Source organism: Phyllobates terribilis, unplaced genomic scaffold (genome assembly GCF_046119375.1).
Source record: "Phyllobates terribilis strain yellow unplaced genomic scaffold, ASM4611937v1 Scaffold_11__3_contigs__length_659146591, whole genome shotgun sequence".
Taxonomy (NCBI): domain Eukaryota; kingdom Metazoa; phylum Chordata; class Amphibia; order Anura; family Dendrobatidae; genus Phyllobates; species Phyllobates terribilis.
The window spans coordinates 284411611-284432134 of NW_027362771.1; the positions used below are offsets into that span (position 1 = coordinate 284411611).

General features: G+C 39.2%; 1 protein-coding gene across 15 annotated transcripts in view; it reads right to left on the minus strand.

Annotated features, from left to right (window-relative positions):
* The window catches only part of CELF2 (CUGBP Elav-like family member 2), a 508245-nt gene that overhangs the window by 116201 nt on the left and 371520 nt on the right, over window positions 1-20524 (minus strand). For all 15 annotated transcript variants that reach the window (XM_073652418.1, XM_073652417.1, XM_073652432.1 and 12 more), the window contains exon 4: window positions 19061-19109. In XM_073652418.1, coding sequence (XP_073508519.1) covers window positions 19061-19109 — 49 coding nt within the window. The remainder of the gene's footprint in view (window positions 1-19060; window positions 19110-20524) is intronic.

The window sequence follows — 20524 nt, forward strand, 5'->3', positions numbered from 1 at the left end:
AGGAGCCCAGCCTATACTTACAGTGTGTGCTCTCATCTCTGGCTCCTGCCTGCAGCCACCGCTCAGTACTCTATTGCAGTTAGGAGCTAGTGACGAGAATGCACACTGACACTGCAGGAGCCCAGCCTATACTTACAGTGTGTGCCCTCATCTCTGGCTCCTGCCTGCAGCCACCGCTCAGTACTCTATTGCAGTTAGGAGACAGGGATGAGAGCGCACACTGACACTGCAGGAGCCCAGCCTATACTTACAGTGTGTGCCCTCATCTCTGGCTCCTGCCTGCAGCCACCGCTCAGTACTCTATTGCAGTTAGGAGACAGGGATGCGAGCGCACACTGACACTGCAGGAGCCCAGCCTATACTTACAGTGTGTGCCCTCATCTCTGGCTCCTGCCTGCAGCCACCGCTCAGTACTCTATTGCAGTTAGGAGACAGGGATGCGAGCGCACACTGACACTGCAGGAGCCCAGCCTATACTTACAGTGTGTGCCCTCATCTCTGGCTCCTGCCTGCAGCCACCGCTCAGTACTCTATTGCAGTTAGGAGACAGGGATGAGAGCGCACACTGACACTGCAGGAGCCCAGCCTATACTTACAGTGTGTGCTCTCATCTCTGGCTCCTGGCTGCAGCCAGCGCTCAGTACTCTATTGCAGTTAGGAGCTAGTGACGAGAATGCACACTGACACTGCAGGAGCCCAGCCTACACTTACAGTGTGTGCTCTCATCTCTGGCTCCTGCCTGCAGCCACCGCTCAGTACTCTATTGCAGTTAGGAGCTAGTGACGAGAATGCACACTGACACTGCAGGAGCCCAGCCTACACTTACAGTGTGTGCTCTCATCTCTGGCTCCTGGCTGCAGCCACCGCTCAGTACTCTATTGCAGTTAGGAGACAGGGATGAGAGCGCACACTGACACTGCAGGAGCCCAGCCTATACTTACAGTGTGTGCTCTCATCTCTGGCTCCTGGCTGCAGCCAGCGCTCAGTACTCTATTGCAGTTAGGAGCTAGTGACGAGAATGCACACTGACACTGCAGGAGCCCAGCCTACACTTACAGTGTGTGCTCTCATCTCTGGCTCCTGCCTGCAGCCACCGCTCAGTACTCTATTGCAGTTAGGAGCTAGTGACGAGAATGCACACTGACACTGCAGGAGCCCAGCCTACACTTACAGTGTGTGCTCTCATCTCTGGCTCCTGCCTGCAGCCACCGCTCAGTACTCTATTGCAGTTAGGAGCCAGTGATGAGAGCGCACACTGACACTGCAGGAGCCCAGCCTACACTTACAGTGTATGCTCTCATCTCTGGCTCCTGGCTGCAGCCACCGCTCAGTACTCTATTGCAGTTAGGAGCCAGTGACGAGAGCGCACACTGACACGGCAGGAGCCCAGCCTACACTTACAGTGTGTGCTCTCATCTCTGGCTCCTGCCTGCAGCCACCGCTCAGTACTCTATTGCAGTTAGGAGCCAGGGATTAGAGCGCACACTGACACTGAGCACAGCTGGGCTCCTGCAGTGTCACCGCAGAGGTACAGAGACACAAATTTTGATGCGCTCAAAAATCCGCAGCATGTCCATTATTTGTGCGTTTCAGCATGCGGATTTGAGGTCCCAATGCACTAGAAAAACGCATGGCAAATCCGCATGTAAAAACGCGTCAAAAACGCTTGTAAAATCCGCATGCATTTTTGACTGCCAAGAACATGCAGAAGCGCTGCAGAAATTTTCTGCTTCATTTCTGCATCATGGGCACATAGCCTAAGGCTATGTGCCCACGTTGCATTTATGAAGCAGAAAATTTCTGCTGCATAAATGCAAGTCCTCTCCCGGAAAAACGCATGCGGAATTCCGCACGCGTTTATCGCGCATTTTTCGCGCGTTTATCACGCGTTTTCCACATGCGGAATTGCCTTGCGTTTTTTATGCATTGGACAAAGGCAATTCTGCTTGCGGAAACGCAAAATTAATTGACATGCTGCGGATTTTTGAACGCAGCATAAACGCTGCGGAGAAATCCGCAGCATGTGCATAGAACTTGCGGAATCCCATTGGGGACCATGGGGTGCGGATTACCAAGCGTTTTTCAAGCGTTTACGCTGCGGAAATTCCGCATCAAAAACGCTTGAAAAACGCTACGTGGGCACGCAGCCTAAAGCCCTCTAATTTGTATATGAACTAAATCAATACTATAGGTATGAGTTTTATGTAGGGGTCAAATTTCCTACGTACATCTATAAGTAGTTTCATTTGCGTTTGGGGGTGACTGACTTCTTTTTTATGAACAAGTCTTGATATTATTATTAGGCTTAGTAGACCTTCACAGTTACACACTTTAGGAAATGGGGATGTGGATACCATAATTACCGTAGTTTAGCTGGCTGCTTTATTCTAAGAAGTTTGGGGAACATCATGTTCTGCAGCTTTAATGGAAGCAATGTTGGTTATCAAACACATTTCCCAAAATCAGATAAATTTGGAATAGCCAGATGCAATGTTAACAACCAAATATATAGTACCGTCTTTTAGATGATTACCCCAAATTGTATTGAAAAATGGTCGTCTACTTGGAATGTCTTCTCAAAGAAGATGATAATATACTGTACCATACAATACTGTACTGTAAAGCATAGTAACTACATTTAACAATACAAGTATCCCCCCAAAAAGTGAAGGTAAGTGTTTTAATAGTCTTCGGTAATAGATGTACACACCTGTATAAGCAAATGTCTAAAAGGGGCCATTTAAAATCAGGTGCACGTAGCCTTGATATGGAAAATAAATAGCAGTAATACTATGTGTTAGGCTGTGTGCCCACGTAGCGTTTTTCAAGCGTATATGCTGCGGAATTTCCGCAGCGTAAACGCTTGAAAAACGCATGTATATCCGCACCCCATGGTCCCCAATGGCATTCCGCAATGTCAATGCCCATGCTGCGGATTTTTCCGCAGCGTATATGCTGCGGTCAAAAATCCGCAGCATGTTCATTAATTTTGCGGAAGCGCAGCGGAATCAATGTGCGGATGGTACCCAAGTCTGGATGAGAGGAGACTCTCATCCAGACCTGGGTACCAAAGAACCTGTAAAAAAAAGAAAAAATAAAGTTTATACTTATCTTCTGATGTTTTCCCTCCGTCGCGCTGTTGTCTGAAGGACCTGCCACGTCATTGAGTCATGTGACCCACCACATGACTCAATGACGTCACCGCAGGTCCTGCACACAACAGCGTGAGCCGCTCAAGCCTCCGGACGGGGCAGAGAATGCATCAGAAGGTGAGTATAAAGTTTATTTTTTTATTTTTTACCATTCTGAACAAGTTGTCAAGCACTTTTCCAAGTGATGCTTGGAGAAGTGCTTGATAACCCGCATGCGGAAATGCATGCAAAGACGCCTCACAAACGCTTCTACCTGGCGGGAAAACCGCATGTAATATCCGCATGCGATTTTCCCGCCAGGGAGAAGCGTAAAAAATATGCTTCAGGTCCGCAACGTGGGCACGTAGCCTTAGTGAACTTTTCTCTGTTTTTAGGCATCCTATAAATGGATTAATGAATACTTCTCTAGAACTAGGTTAATGCTTTGATGTGAAACTGAACTTCACACCTGAAACCTTCTTGCTTGAAAAGTCTTACAATGAAATGCATCTTTCTCAATAAATATCTAGTTTTCAGTGGAGATTCAATTGGCTGCCTATTTACCATGGAAATAAATTCATTTAATTACACTTTTTAATTGAGGAGAAAAATATTTTCAATTGTACATATTTTAACACTTTGCTTGTGATTTGCAATAAAAAACACCCAAGAATCAAGAATTGCCTGCATTAATTAACAACTTTCCGATGTGTTAATGCGAGCATATGGCATTTAATTACTAACTGACAAACCTGTGAGTCTGTCTGATTAGTGTAGCAGAATTTCTCGCCCAGGTTTTAAAAAAGATGGCTGTGGGCCCTTGAAGAATTCTGTATCTTAACAAAAGAAACTGTCAGAGCCCTTGCATATGTTCAGTAGCGTTGCCTATTCTCCACTCCGAATTGGCAAATCATTTCTACATTGGGTTATTAGGTCATGACAATTTTTCCTAGATTTAAGATTTTTGGAATTGTGGAGGCACCACTGTATATTGGATCTTTTCCTACTAAAGAACTGGAATCTTAGTTTATTCTGGATTCTTGGTTATCTTTCTTATTATTATCAGATATATGGTAGTAAAAACAATTCTGGATATTTTACTGACTTTATGAAAGTCAACAACAACATACGTTTAATGTGCTTTTTTCACAAGTTGTTTTTTTTAAATTGGAAATATACGGCAAAAAAAATTATTTGGCTGGTCTGTAATCAAGATGGTTAAGGAAAAAAGAAGCATAACTGTCCATGGTGCTGACAGAGAGACTGGTGATTAACACTGACACTTTACTAGTCAACCAAAGCTTTCAAGACCAATGCTACACATTTAAGACTTATAAATGAAATATCTATGCTTTAAGTTAATATTTGTAACAGGTTACTACTACCAAAACAACAAGTTATTCAGGACATGATACAGAAAAATGTTCTATTGATTTTAAAGATTTAGGCAGCCTTCTGTTAAAACAAGAAACTGCTGTAAAATATGCTCATTTAATTGTCATTAAGACTAACATTGCTTAGTTAATAGCATGGGCCATCACGTAAAAGTATGCTGTCGACAGATCGTCACCCAAATTAAATCAAATACCTGATTAGCACATGTAACTGTACATTTCTGCACATTCTACTATTTTATTCAACAAAACCAATTAACGATTAAGTCATCTCTCTTGATCCAAAGGTGAAGAATAGTGAATTATCTAAATCTGATTTGCATTAAAAATAAAAGAAGTCATTCTCTATTCATGCAATGTAAGCATGCTTTAAAAAATAGAAACGAGAATAGCTTACTTTTATCAATTAACCAAATGCAAAGTGAATAAAAAAGAGAAATCTAAATCACATCAATATTTAGTGTGACCAACCTTTGACTTCAAAACAGCATTAAAACATCAATTCTTCCATGTACACTTGCACTCACCTTGTGAAGGAACACAGTAGAGAGGTGGCTCCAAACATCTTGAAAAACTAACCACAGATCTTCTGTGCACGTTGCTTGAGCAAATCGTTCTGTATTTTTATGTAATCCCATACAGACTCAATGATGTTGAGATCAGGGCACTGTGGGGCCCATATCCTAACTCCCATGATCCCTTGTTCTTCATTAAGTTGAAAATAGTTATTAATGAAATTGGCTGTATGTTTGGAGCCATTGTCTTGCTGTAGAATACATTTGGAGACAATCAGACGCATCCCTGATGGTATTGCATGATAGATATGTATCTGTCTGTATTATTCAGCATTGAGGACACCAACAAATGGGCAACATTGAGAATTATAATCGTAGTGGTCGGCCAAGGAAACTTAGTTCAGCAGATGAAAGAAACATTATGCTTAATTCCCTTTGAAATCAGAAGATGTCCAACAGTGCCATCACCTTAGGACTGGCAGCCACCAATAGAACCTATGTACACCAATCTACTATTCAGAGATGTCTCGCTAGCAGCGGTCTTCATGCAAGAATTGTAGCCAAAAAATAAACCTTCCACATGGAAACAAGACTAAGTGACTAAGCTATGCATGAAAACACAGAAAATGGCAGCAAATGTAATAGAAGTTAGTTTGTGAAAGGCTGGAGAGCGGTAAAATAATGAGTCTTCAGGCAACGGTGAAGAATCATAGAGGTTTCTTGCTGGTTTGGGGCTGCATGTCAGCAAATAGAGTTGAGGCTTTGGTTATGATCAACGGTGTCTTCAAAGCTGAGAAATACAGGTAGTTTCTTATTCGTCATGCAATATTATCAGGGAGGCATCTGATTGGCTCCAAACTTATTCTGCAGCAGGACTATGATCCCAAATATACAGCCAATGTCATTAAGAACTATCTTCAATATAAAGAAGAACAAGGAGCTCTGGAAGTGATGGTATGGCAACCACAGAGCCCTGGTCTCATCATCATCAAGTCTGTGTGGGATTACATAAATAGGCAGATGGACTTGCACAAACATAAATCCACAGAAGATCTGTGGTTAGCTCTCCAAGATATTTCTAAAAAACTTCCTGCCGAGTTCCTATAAAAAATGTGTGCAAGAAGAATTGATGCTTTGATGTTACTTGGAAAGCAAAGGACGGCCACAGCTGACTAAAACTTTTGGATAGTACTGTATATACAGACATATAAATGTGTGTGTATTATAAAAGTAGATATACACATATATGTAGATAGATCAATAGATGGGCACACACGCACATAAATTATGTTAGCACATACATGTATCAGATGCATTTCCATATAGTTGTGAATGCTTTTTTTTGCAAACAAGATTTTTGGAAGAAAGAAAAAACATAGAGCACATCTGTATGCATGAAATCACAATGTGAATACCGCTTTAGTATTCCATGAGATCAGAGTATGCTTTTAATAAATATTACTATTTTTTTAGTGAAATGTATATAATAAATGATTTTGAATTGTATTTGGAAAGTCTAGTTTTTAATAATGTTTGTATATGTATATTTTATAACCCTATGATAAAACGGAACTAGATTATTAAGAATCGACCTTAACCATACCTTTGAATAGTTAGTAGACAAAACAAACTAACATTTTATGGTATTGCTCCAGTTTAACCCAAGGGGTTAATCTCAAGTGGTTTCACAATATTCTGCATTATTTCTTTCTTTCTGGTTGCAGTCACCAGCTCAACCATAGTTTTAATTGAAATGGCTACATGCTTTTAACACTCAGCAGACATCAGGTCAGTGGCACTGTGACCAAGGGTGGTCAGCCTTGCGCTAATTCTGTTACAGCACAGTTGTTAGCAATGTGACAAATAGAAATTCCTTGGTTCGGCCAGGTCATTATCTCATTGTGACATAAAGTGAGTTAGCATATATTGCTTTTATACACAGCACGCCAGCTAATCATTACTGGACCAGATGTGCACTCTTCAACACGGTGCTCTTGATTAAAATCAATATTTTGCATTAAAATGCCATTTCTGGTCTACAATCCCCAAATCTTACAGATTGTGTTTCTTGGAATTTGACATCCTTGCTTCACTAAGCATTTCTCTGTGATACGTGCTCTAATTAACTTCTTTCTTATTTCCCACAGGAGAACATGTGATCCTTGTAAAAATCATTGGGTACAGAATATTGTATCTTATGATAGTTTCAACTAATGATAGCTGACTACAGCTGCGATCTACTAAGCCAGCAATCTTATGTGTAAAGATTTAGGCAATAATTGAGGCATAATTTGAAATTATGGAATAATCTGTGACGCCCAACGAATTTAGGTTTTATTAAAACCCATAAAGAATGTGTGATCATGGTGATAATATTATATTTTAATATTTAAGTTCAATTTAGATTTCAAACTTTACTTGCAATATGCTATTCAAGGAAAGAAGTGAATAATTGTACATATCTATACCAGTTAGGGCCGGCTTTAGCACACTGCAGGTCAAGCGGTACAGCCACAGGGTCACTGAAGCCAAACTGGCCTCAGCAGTGATACTAGCCAGTAAGGCATAAGGCTACTATGGTCACTGATTGGCTTCAGTGGTCATATGAATGTGTAGCAAATCACTACTGCAGGAAAATCAAGAAAAATCAGCAAATAACTCATCAGGTGAGTACTTTTTTCTTTTCTTTTCAACTGTATTTCCTTCTGTTAACGTATCATGGATTTGTCACTAAATTTCACAATACAAACGGCATGTATTACAGAAAAGATCTCTTAGACCTGATGAGGCTGTCATATTTACTTTGAATATCCATGTAAGAATGTCTATATCATCCTTTCAAAAGTTAAATGTACGTTTTATGAATCTAGTTCTGGCCAATAATAATATAATGAAAGTTAATAATGTATATAGTTTGTATTGTGAAACTTGCTGACAAATCAGAATTAATTACTTGATATCCTAGACTAACCCTTCTAACCTCTTCTTTTAGCAGGTCTCCAGGACTTGCCGTATGGAAGGGAACATGAGAATCTGGACCGTTTTTGGGCATATTAGAACAGTATGTACACCAAAGACAATTCTAACAGAAGAGGATGGGAAGAAACCCGCTGGATTGATACCATCAAGAGCGACGTGGGAATGACCACTGGTGACCGAAAGAAGCAACGTGGGATAGAATTTTCTTGGTGAACGATGATCAATAGAATACAGAGAGTTGTACGTGACTGAACTGTTGAGAGAGAGGGGAATGGGAGAATTAAGATCATGCATTTACTATTAGTTTTGCATTAAAGGATAGGTGTGAATTTAGAGTACTTGCAATTGTACTGATACATACTAAAATCCTAATACTCCGTCCCCTGCTACTCATTGCCTGCTGCCCAGTCCTATGTGGCTCTTCTTTCTGCCATCGGATGCCAAGTCTCCAGAGTCTTCATTCTAGGCTATGCAAATTGCCTCTTCAGATAAAAAGATGACTTGAACTCTATAGTGCTACCTATTGGAAGCAGCAATCCTACAAGTCACAATCGACCCTTTAACGAGTCGTGCAATACGACTTAGGATAAAAGCCAAATCAGAATCTCAATTTGCAGACGCGGTGTTTCGGGCTGTTGGCCCTCGTCAGTGCAAAGTATGAGAACTAATTTGCCTAGGCTAGGACTTTCAACTGCAACCAGTTTGGCAGAGGGACATCTGAGGCCTACTTGCCCCTTGAAGTTCCAGCCAAAAGTGAAGACGTTGGAGATGCACAAATTTCCCCGGAAAATCTGCACGATTTGGCGAATGTAAATTCTGTCCGATCTGCTCATCTCTAGCATTATCTAAAATGATTTTTTATTAATATATACAATAATGGCTTATCCAAATTAGTTGGTAACTGTACACTGAATGCAGTAAAATGTCAGGAACAGCAAGGACACCTATCCTTTTGGTAATGAAATATGTTTTATTATGCGTCTCGTGCAAGAACAACATTTTTTTTATAAAAATAACAAGAACATGTTGTCCTAATGTACAAGGTTCATTTTCAACTATATGCTAAAGTCCTTAGTGGCTCAGAAGTAAAGCTTCCTCTATAGATCTGATTAAATCATTGCTTACTGGGTTTCAGTTATTATTTTTGGCATACACCTCGAAGCAGGATACACTGGAACTGTGCTGCAGAAAAAACAACCTGTGAACAACAGAATGTCCTGACTTTGTAATTGTAAGTGATAAAGCAAAAGCATAGGAAAGGATGTTCTCCACCAAGTGTTCGGCAGAGATTGAGTGGGAGAAAAAGCAAATGCTGAAATCATCCAGTCTGTCGCACTTGGAAGTCAGATGATGACAAAGTTGAATGCCGAATATTTGAAAGGAAAGGAAAATGTGAAAAAAATATATAGTATAAGGTTTAATGAAGTATAAGAGGACTTATACAAAGCCAAAACATTTTAAGGAATCACGAGAAGAAGGCTTATATTATTAATGGAACGGAGCCATGTTTTTTTATTGGGAACCATGCGCTACAACATAATCTGCTACCTGACGTTCCCCCGGGCTGAAGGTCAGCCTAAAGAGTTGTCCTAAAGTTATTTTAGGCTTTAAACTCGTGACCATATTACAGATATGTATGGTATGGCTAAAAAATAACTCAGATATTAAAAACTATAGAATACTTTAAAGTCATTATGAGATAGATTGACATATAATATGCCTAGGTGAGGTTGTGGCGTATATATATTCTTATATGTACTAATTGGATAGATGAAGCAATAGAGAAAACCTTACATTTTACTCTCGTTCTGGCCGGTATAGCTTTGCGCCCTTGATTCAGCACAGAGTAAATGATCTGACATTGGGTAAATAATGATTTATACTGTCTCAGAGGTCAGTAAAGTCCTGGCTCATTTACACATCTAAAGAGCTCTGTGCAATCCCTAAACATCAAGAACACATTAAAATATCACAATCCTTCCAGCTTATTTTAATAATTCGTGGCAGGAAGCAGAATCAATGTTTTACAATATTCTGCATCTCACTATTCTAAATAACCAGAATTCCATATTAATTATACCATAATATAAGATACTAGACTTTTCAAGTATGTTTCGGTAGTATTCAAAATGGGTGAAACCAGTCGGCATCAAGTTACCCTTTACCAGTGATATAACTTGAAGCTTGTCGGCCCCAATGCAAAATCTCCAACAGGGCACCAAACTATAAGGGGTCTTTAAAGGGAATCTGTCACAAGGTTTTTGTTAACCTATCTGAAAGCAGCATGATGTAGGGGCAGAGACCTTGATTCCAGCTGTTTGCAGCAGTTTTGATAAAATCACTGTTTTATCTGCTGCAGATCAAGCAGTTCTGATTGCTGAGCTCTGTATAACCCCACCCACACCACTGAATGACAGCTCTGTGTAAACTGTGCATAGTCAGAAAGCTGCCAATCAGTGGTGAGAGCAGGACTATACAGAGGTCATGAATTTGGAGGATTATATGACAGCATATTTACTATAGTGACAACCTCCTGATGATAAATGGTAATTTATGAAAACTACAACATGCAGCCCAGAAAGTGACACATCACTGGAATCAGAGTCTCTATCTCTATATTAGGCTGCTTTCAGATTAGATATCAAAAACTTGGTGACCGATTCTTTCTAATAGTACTGGTCTTCTCACATGGTCCCCCCTTAGGCTCCAGCGTTTGGATGTGACTGCAACCTTTTCACCCTCCTTTGCCCTTTACCTTTTCTAGCACGTAGGAAATATTTTTCTCTAAAAGACCTTTTGTGGAACCTGGGCATCTTGTTAATAATCCTTTAATATCTCTCATCCATACATTTTCTATAACTCCAATTCATTACCTTCTAAAATTGTATTTTACTGGGACGGAGAAGCAAAGAGAAAAAAGGAAGGCGCGGAATAATTTTTTATCAAACTTCCATTCATCATCAAACCTATACTTATCTACCAAGATGAATGTGAAAAACAACAAAAACAATATTTTATTAGTTTTTGGAAACTTATTTTGTCGCTCAAATGACTCATTCCAGTGTTCTAAGCAGCTTTACAGGTCTAAAAGTTTGCACTGAATTAAACATATCGACTGAGAACACATCCTTATCTTTATTACTAAAGTGCAGCAAGTGGGAAACTGTTTCTGTTCCCATTTTCGCATTGTTTTTTTATATAGAAAGCAAAATATCACTGATGTGCTATAAAACAAGTTTACCATTGGCAAAAAGACGGAGTCCGTCAGTACTTAACTAGTAATTCATTCAGCAATGTTTATCACATGCCTGATAATTTGGAAAGTACTAAGAATGAAAGCTTAAACAATGCAAGTTTATCAACCACTCAATCTCTTCATGATGACTAATGGAATAAAAAAAAAAGAACAAATGATACACATGTTCTGCAACCGAGAACAGTCGAGCACTGAGAGGTTGACTTGGGGTTAATTTTCCTTAATAGCCTCTGACTATATTGTCTTAAGTGTATTCTTAATCAGTGATGAAGAGATACATGAACTAAAGTTTATTTACTAATTTGTGCATGAATATTAGATTTTATAATACTGAAAGCAGTGTGTTCAGTGTTTCACAGCATGTAAGAATAAAACCATGGCCACAGAGTCCGAATAGAGACACAGAAGCCACAGTTGTTTTTACATACAGTACAGACCAAAAGTTTGGACACACCTTCTCATTTAAAGATTTTTCTGAATTTTCCTTACTATGAAAATTGTACATTCACACTGAAGGCATCAAAACTATGAATTAACACATGTGGAATTATATACTTAACAAAAAAGTGTGAAACAACTGAAAATATGTCTTATATTCTAGGTTCTTTAAAGTAGCCACCTTTTGCTTTGATGACTGCTTTGCATACTCTTGGCATTCTCTTGATGAGCTTCAAGAGAAGGTGTGTCCAAACTTTTGGTCTGTACTGTAAGTATTTTTAATGGCAGCCTTTTTGGATACATACAATGTATTGAAAAAATGTTCTTTCTTTTGGGTGCTGGAACAGTAAAAAAATAACGGCAATTCCACGCCTGTTTTCTAGGTTTTGTTTTTACAGTATTCACCAAATGATACAAATGGCAGCTTAACTGTACTACTCAGGTCAATATGGTTACGACAATACAAAGGTGTAATTTTCTCATGTTTTACTACTTGTGCAATAAAAATCATTTGCTTTTCTATCGCCACATTCATAGAGCTATAGCTTTTTTTTATTGTTTTGTCGATAGAGTTTTGCTTGGTTGTCCTCAGAAAGTTAGGCATAGAGGCTTTTAAAATGTCTATAGACCATAAACTGGTAATCCTGCATGTCTTAACATCAGCGGAACAAAGCAGTTAAAGGGGTCATCCATCTTTTGGGATGACTAGACCATTTTTCTCAACCGAGAAAATCGGTCCGATTATGTTAATCACACTCTGATCAGAGTTGGATCAGAGAATGATCATAATGTGATCTGATTTTCTCAAAAAAAAATTCTGCACCTTCTCCTTTCTGTAAGTCTTTGAAAATTGCATCGCACTCAGATGCCATCTGAGTGCGATCCGATGTTTTCCATGGATCCATAGACTTGAATGGCCGAGTGTGATCTAAATATCGGAGGCAAATCGTGCATGCTCTGATTTTTTCCCTTTGACCTTTTGGTCCGAGGGAAAAATCAGACATGTACACGGCCTCATTGGATAACATGGGGATGAGTGCACGAGTCCTTATCTAGATAGATGTATTTGGGGCTAAAAGTTATATTTGCATTTGGGTTTCATTAAACATTTTGGACCGTTTGGTTTTTTAGGCTCTTTGTTTCGCCACATTCATATGATATACGGCCATAAATCAGCTGAGAGGAGCTCAGAAAATACAGAAACGAGTCACAAACTTTCTCGTCATTCAATCTGAACGACCTCACTGACGGACTCTCAATTTATTCTGCAGCCAAAAATAGTGCAACTTAGAAGCTGTAGAGGGTAAATGGCACAAGATTTTTAACCTCTTCCTGACATGACTATTTTCTGTTTTTGCATTTTCATTTTTTCCTCTTCTTCTTCCAAGTGCCCATAACATTTTTATTTTTCTGTTGAACTAGCCACATGATGGCTTATTTTTTGCAGAATGTGTTGTACTTTTAAATGACATCATTCATTTTATCATGTGATGTACTGGAAAGCATGAAAAAAAAATCCAAGTGCAGCAAAACTGCAAAAAAAAGTGCAGCTCCATAATTATTTTTTGTTTTTTTTACTTACCATGTTGACAATACAGTAAAACTGGTCTGGCAATATGATTTGTCAGGTCAGTACAATTATGGAGATACCAAATATGTATAGTATTTTTTTATTTAAGTAGCAAAAACAATTCAGAAATTTCTAAAAAAAAAAATTTGCTTGAGTCGCCATTTTCCTTGTTCATGAGTCAGTATGGAGACACCAAATCTCAGCATAAGGTATCCAATGGAGTCATAATTTATTAACATATTTAAAATTAAATCTACAGAAAATATCTCGATACCCTTTTGGAAAATCCTCACAACTCAGAGGCTTTATAAAGTTATTAAGGTGAAGGGTGTATATTAAGCTAAATGGACTTTTTTTGTGTTAAAAGGCTCAAAAATTGTCAGCTTACAAAACTAACAAGACTGGTATGCTTTAAATATCCAATAGACGTGGGTCCCACTGCTGGCCCATATCTTTCTCCAGTATGGGGGTTCCCTATTTCAACTGTTGCCCAACCTGTAATGACAAATGAGGTGGCCACTAAAAATGAGTGGGTCACTTTGTACAACCCCAGTTCACAGTCCGGGTCATTGGTCTCTGGCCTTGGACAGGAGTTGTGCAAATTTCCTTACCTTCCATAATGTCAGGCTCGACTTATGATTTGCTGGGCAGGTGCACCACCCCCTTTGCGCTGCATAATGCACAGATGACGTCTTGCAAGCTCAGGAAATTTGCACAACTCCTGTCCACGGCCCGAGAGCACTGACCTGCACAGTGATCCAGGGTTGCGCAAAGCGATTCACCCATCTATAGTGACCACGCATGTTCTCCATTCACTGCTAAAGAAGTTCCAAATAGAGCCGAGCAGGTGTATTTCAGTTTACAAGGAATCGGTCAGTAAGATCAACTCCCGAACACTACACATATGGACATGCAGGTCTCTGAAATGTAAATCCCTCAACACCTTTATATCTTCTACAGTGGTGGCCAAAAGTATTGGCACCCCTGCAATTCTGTCAGATAATACTCAGTTTCTTCCTGAAAATGATTGCAATCACAAATTCTTTGGTATTATTATCTTCATTTAATTTGCTTGCAAGGAAAAAACACAAAAGAGAATGAAGCAAAAATCAAATCATTGATCATTTCACACAAAACTCCAAAAATGCGCCAGACAAAAGTATTGGCACCCTCAGCCTAATACTTGGTTGCACAACCTTTAGCCAAAATAACTGCGAACAACCGCTTCCGGTAACCATCAATGAGTTTCTTACAATGCTCTGCTGGAATTGTAGACCATTCTTGTTTGGCAAACTGCTCTGGGTCCCTGATATTTGAAGGGAGCCTTCTCCAAACTGCCATTTTGAGATCTCTCCACAGGTGTTCTATGGGATTCAGGTCTGGACTCATTGCTGGAAACCTTAGAAGTCTCCAGTGCTTTCTCTCAAACCATTTTATAGTGCTTTTGGAAGTGTGTTTTGGGTAATTGTCCTGCTGGAAGACCCATGACCTCTGAGGGAGACCCAGCTTTCTCACACTGGGCCCTACATTATGCTGCAAAATTTGTTGGTAGTCTTCAGACTTCATAATGCCATGCACACGGTCAAGCAGTCCAGTGCCAGAGGTGGCAAAGCAACCTCAAAACATCAGGGAACCTCCGCCATGTTTGACTGTAGGGACCGTGTTCTTTTCTTTGAATGCCTCTTTTATTTTCCTGTACACTCTATGTTGATGCTTTTTCCCAAAAAGCTCTACTTTTGTCTCATCTGACCAGAGAACATTCTTCCAAAATGTTTTAGGCTTTCTCAGGTAAGTTTTGGCAAACTCCAGCCTGGCTTTTTTATGTCTCGGGGTAAGAAGTGGGGTCTTCCTGGGTATCCTACCATACAGTCCCTTTTCATTCAGATGCCGACGGATAGTACAGGTTGACACTGTTGTACCCTCGGACTGCAGGGCAGCTTGAACTTGTTTGGATGTTAGTCGAGGTTCTTTATCCACCATCCGCACAATCTTGCGTTGAAATCTCTCGTCAATTTTTCTTTTCCGTCCACATTTAGGGAGGTTAGCCCCAGTGCCATGGGCTTTAAACTTCTTGATGACACTGCGCACGGAAGACACAGGAACATTGAGGTCTTTGGAGATGGACTTGTAGCCTTGAGATTGCTCATGCTTCCTCACAATTTGGTTTCTCAAGTCCTCAGACAGTTCTTCGGTCTTCTTTCTTTTCTCCATGCTCAATGTGGTACACACAAGGACACAGGACAGAGGTTGAGTCAACTTTAATCCATGTTAACTGGCTGCAAGTGTGATTTAGTTATTGCCAACACCTGTTAGGTGCCACAGGTAAGTTACAGGTGCTGTTAATTACACGAATTAGAGAAGCATCGCGTGATTTTTCAAACCGTGCCACTACTTTTGTCCACCCCCTTTTTTAGGTTTGGTGTGGAATTGTATCCAATTTGGCTTTAGGACAATTCTTTTTGTATTTTTTCATTGAAGACAAATTCACTGAATATAATAATACCAAAGAATTTGTGATTGCAATCATTTTCAGGAAGAAACTGAGTATTATCTGACAGAATTGTAGGGGTGCCAATACTTTTGGCCACCACTGTATCTGTTGCTGCTCCCAAGTGATAAGTGATCATATGCAAATTTTGCATTAAGTGCTATGAGTGGGATAGACACTGCTTCCTGAGATTGTTTCCCTACCCAACACCAGCCCTTTTAGCTTGATTGATAGCCCACTCTCTGATTTCCTTACCTGGTGCTTGACGCCATACAGACAGTGAGCTATCAATCAAGCTAAAGAGGCTGGTTCTGCGAGGGGAAATAAACTTGGGAGGCAGTGACTTTTTAAGTGCTCTGCCAAGTGCTCGGCGGTTGATCTTACTGACAGATTCTTTTAAGATCTTCAATTGATACAGCAGAGTGAAATTTCCTCCATAATAAAAAAGTGTACATAAGCCCTAGGTATCAGTGATTCTAAAATGGCAATTTGAGGGCCATACTATTGCTCAAGTGCTTGTGCAGCTCAGGTCACAGCAAAAGGATACTAAGTAAGAGAGAGTGCTGGCACCAGGATTATTATCATTTAGGAGCACTCATATACACTAAACATAGCTGGTTATAATAGAGAACAGAGAAGAACTTATCTCACAGCTACATGAGGCAGAGCATCTCTCTGTAGACCATAGCATATGGAAGCGCAGTAACTTGGCCCCTCCGTAATATAGCAGGTTGACCTTAAAGGGTTAGTCATAACAATGAAAGTTATACATTATCCACAGGCTAGGGAATAACTTGCCAGCAGCTGGACCCCCAGCGATTCCAAGAATGAGACTCTGCAGACCAGTCCAGAATGGGGTAGAAGTCCATACCTCCACTCCATGCCGCATGGGGCTGCAGAGCCCCAATCTTGAGGTTTCAGAAATGTATTCTCTGGATTGTTGGTGGTCCTAGAGGTCAAACTCACAGCAATCAGAAAGTTCTCAGAAACTGTTGGTATCTGTTCTACAGGGGATATGTTGATTTTTTGGGAACAGTCATTTAAGTCAATAGCTTGCTACTTCAGAATGGATTATGCTGACTACAGATAAGCTCAACCTGCGGTAACATTTCTGAAATAGTCCTTGACAGAAAATTAATGATAATCAGAGGAGGCAGACTGAACCTAAGAACAAATTTTAATACAAAAATACCGTGCATCTGTATTCTGCTATTAAATTCCATTTGATTCATCTGTAAATTCTCTCTTTAATGAAATCAGTGTGAATACGAGTTCTAAAATTAGAAGGAAAACAAAAGCCCACTGGGAACTATAGGCATTCATGATTTGCATTGGGAGATATGCAGATCTTCTAAAACCCTGGTCACTAATTAATGAGGCTAAGCGCTTTTCTTTCATAAAGAAACATTCCTGGCTGTAATGACCTGCAGGAATTTCTTTACAAAGTTCAATTAATTGAATTTATGGGAATGTTTACTAGCTATCATTCACATTTTATCCCAGCTACTACTAGCAGCTGTTGTGTATAGTATCATGGGTAATGGAATCTTCTGTGAATGTTTACTCTATGAAAATACAATGTAATTATGTGCAGAGACGAGGAATCAAAAAACAAATAATAAACCCATATATTTCCATAATTAAGCACTGTCAGTATAATAAGCAGCTTTCTGTTATTATCATTCTACCGCTCCATTTTCACCTAACATCAGTATGTTCCATGGAAACATCGTTGGGTTTACAGCCTATCCGTGTCAACAGGATCATAAGAAAATAGTAAGTCATGGGCAGAGTCATATTGAGACCCAATTTGCTCAAAAGACAAACTTTTTGAATGAACTGCCATGTGATATTACCTAGGCAAACCCTAAAATAGCAGGATTTAAAGGTAATTTATACTTGGCCAGTATTGGACTGGAATTCATTGTGCCCATTAAAGCAAATGATCAAGCACCCTCCAGCTATACAGAACACGTTCATGTCCAGTTTAATAACATCAACTTACTTGTACACAAATGACACTTCATCAATGGGGTCTAATAGATTATTTAGAAATAGGACTCTAGAAGAGGATGTACAGCTAAAGCACCATTGCAGCCTCTTTATTCTTAGAATCGGTGGGGTTAGCATATGCCATCAATTACTGAGATTAAAATACGACTTTAACACCTTCCTTTCTTAGGAAGTAATAGTATATCATTGGGATGGCGTGGGCTCAGGAGCTGCCACACAGGACAGACGCCAGCTGTGTCACACAGCCAGTTCCTGCTTCTAACCGCCATAATCATAGCTACCTCTGATGACTGCTATGTAACCACAGAAATACTGCTGTTAATACCTGCCAGAAGCATGATACTAGTGGGTCATCCATTCAGGCTCCCAATCCCCTCCCTTCCTGCCCCCCCTCCCTGCAATTGAAGGGGGGTTTATTGTAAATTGCAATATTGTAGCAGTATATAGTAGAAGCAATCAAACCTGCAAGCAATTGCAATTTCTCTAAGGAGACATAAAAATAAAGATAAAACGAAAAAAAAAAAAAGTTTTTAGAAATATAAAAAACAACATAAAATATTCAAATACCCTTCCAAAAAGAAAAAACTAATCATATTTTGTATTACTATGTTGGTAAGTCTGATTTATCAAAATATAAAATTATTTGTTGTTGTTGCTGTTTTTCAGTCGTTCCATTTCCCCCAAGAAATGCAATATAAAATGATTAAAACGTTGAATGTACCCCAAAATGGTGCCAATAAAAAAATACAGCTCAGCACATGAAAAATCAAGACCGTAAACTGCTCCATTAATAGAAAAATAAAAACAACTTACGGGTCTTAGAAAATGGAGACAGAAACCAATTTATTTTTTACAAAGTTCAAAATGTTTTAAGCTACTAAAATAAAAAAAAAACAATATAAACTTGATATTGCTGTAATCAGACTGACCAGAAAAATTGTGTTCCCAGGTCATTTTCACAATGAAGACCTTAAAAATTAAACCTAAATAAAAACAATGTCGGAATTGGATGTTTTTCGCTATTTCACCTCACTTGGATTTTTTTGCTTATTTTTCCATGTTCTGTATATTATAATTTAAAACTACAACTCGTCTCGCAGAAAAACAAGCCATCATATGGCGATGTCGACGAAAGAATAAAAAGTTATGATTCTCGGAAGAAGGGGAGGAGAAAGCGAAACAGCAAATAAACAAAATTGGTTGCGTCATTAAAAGGCTAACTAACTTTTTATTTATCATATAAACTTATTTAAAAAGTACAAATCCAAAAACTCACCGTTTGACTTTTCACTATCTGCAGGTTTCATCTGAATAGGATGATGCATCTAAAAAATAGAAAGTTATGATTGATTATATTTCTGATACATGTTCTAATGGGCTACGATAATGTTCATATACATATATAATGATATGCAGAATTTATTTAACATGGATTATTGTATGATCTGAAAAATGTAAATAAAAAATCTTTGTAAAGATACAAACCTAAAATAAATATTTACATAAAACCAATTATTATCAATTCTTTATATACAGAAGAGCATCATGCTTGTCTAAATTGGCTCAGTCCTCTGGCTCTAGTGTTGTAAATTTCCTTGAAGGGAATCTGTCAGCAGGTTTTTGCTATCTAACCTGAAGAAACCATGAGATAGTGACTGAAACACAGATTTCAGCAATGGGTCACTTTTTTGGCTGTGTGTTGTTGTTTACTTACAATGAAGGTTTTATCACCAGGAGATTATAACTACCTGAACTACAGCTCACACGACTGCAAGACTGACCCCGCCTCCTGTGATAAGCAGTTTACTGTCAATAGACAATGTGCATAGAAAGTTTTGGTGAGGGCGGGGTTAGCTTTCTGAGCTCTGCTTCATGCTAAAACTAAAAACTCTGATTGTGTCACAACTGTTTCACCTAGTAATCTAAGTGATACATCGTTGGAATCAGGATCTCTTTTCCTACATTATGCTGCTCTCAGATGAGATAGCAAAAACCTGCTGACAGATTCCCTTTAAGATCATTTGTGGTAGATACACATGCGAATCTATCAGACTATGTGGACTATATTGTGCTGGATATACTCTGGTATACTGTTTTGAATAGTTTTATAGTTTTCAAATCTTTTAGGAATTTCTTCTTCTCTCTCAAAAAAAAAAATAGCAAACAACAAATCAATGTTGATCAATTTCATTTCATGTGATTCCTACTTGCATATATAGCAGTAGAGGTCTCCAAAGCAAGTGTAAAAATAAGGCTTCTGTTGGGTGCTACCTGACCCCGCCAAACGTCTAACCACCTATGGGATAAAGACTCTTACAGCACTTGTGAAGAACACATTCCTTTGTAGGTTCTCATCACCCATTCGATTGTAAAGAAGATCAAGCTGGAATGGGTCCCCACTTTTCAGGGTCCTCATGGCTGCTGTAGGGGCAGCCTTTATAATATGTAACAGGTCGTTTTCTACACGACATTGACAATGTTTGAATTTTCTGAATATGGGTGGTGAGATAATCCATAAGTAAGTACTTCATACACAATTATGCTAAAATATCAGCGGATGTTATCTGTGTCAACAAATGACGCTGCATTATGCTAATGCCATGTCATCTAGTGGCTGCAATGAGAAAAGTAATACACATTTTAATATGGAAACACATTGGTTTTCTATTAGCATCACATTGAAATGTATTTATGTTTCCCCTATTCTATTGGCAGTATCCGATAAATATGTGCATTTTCT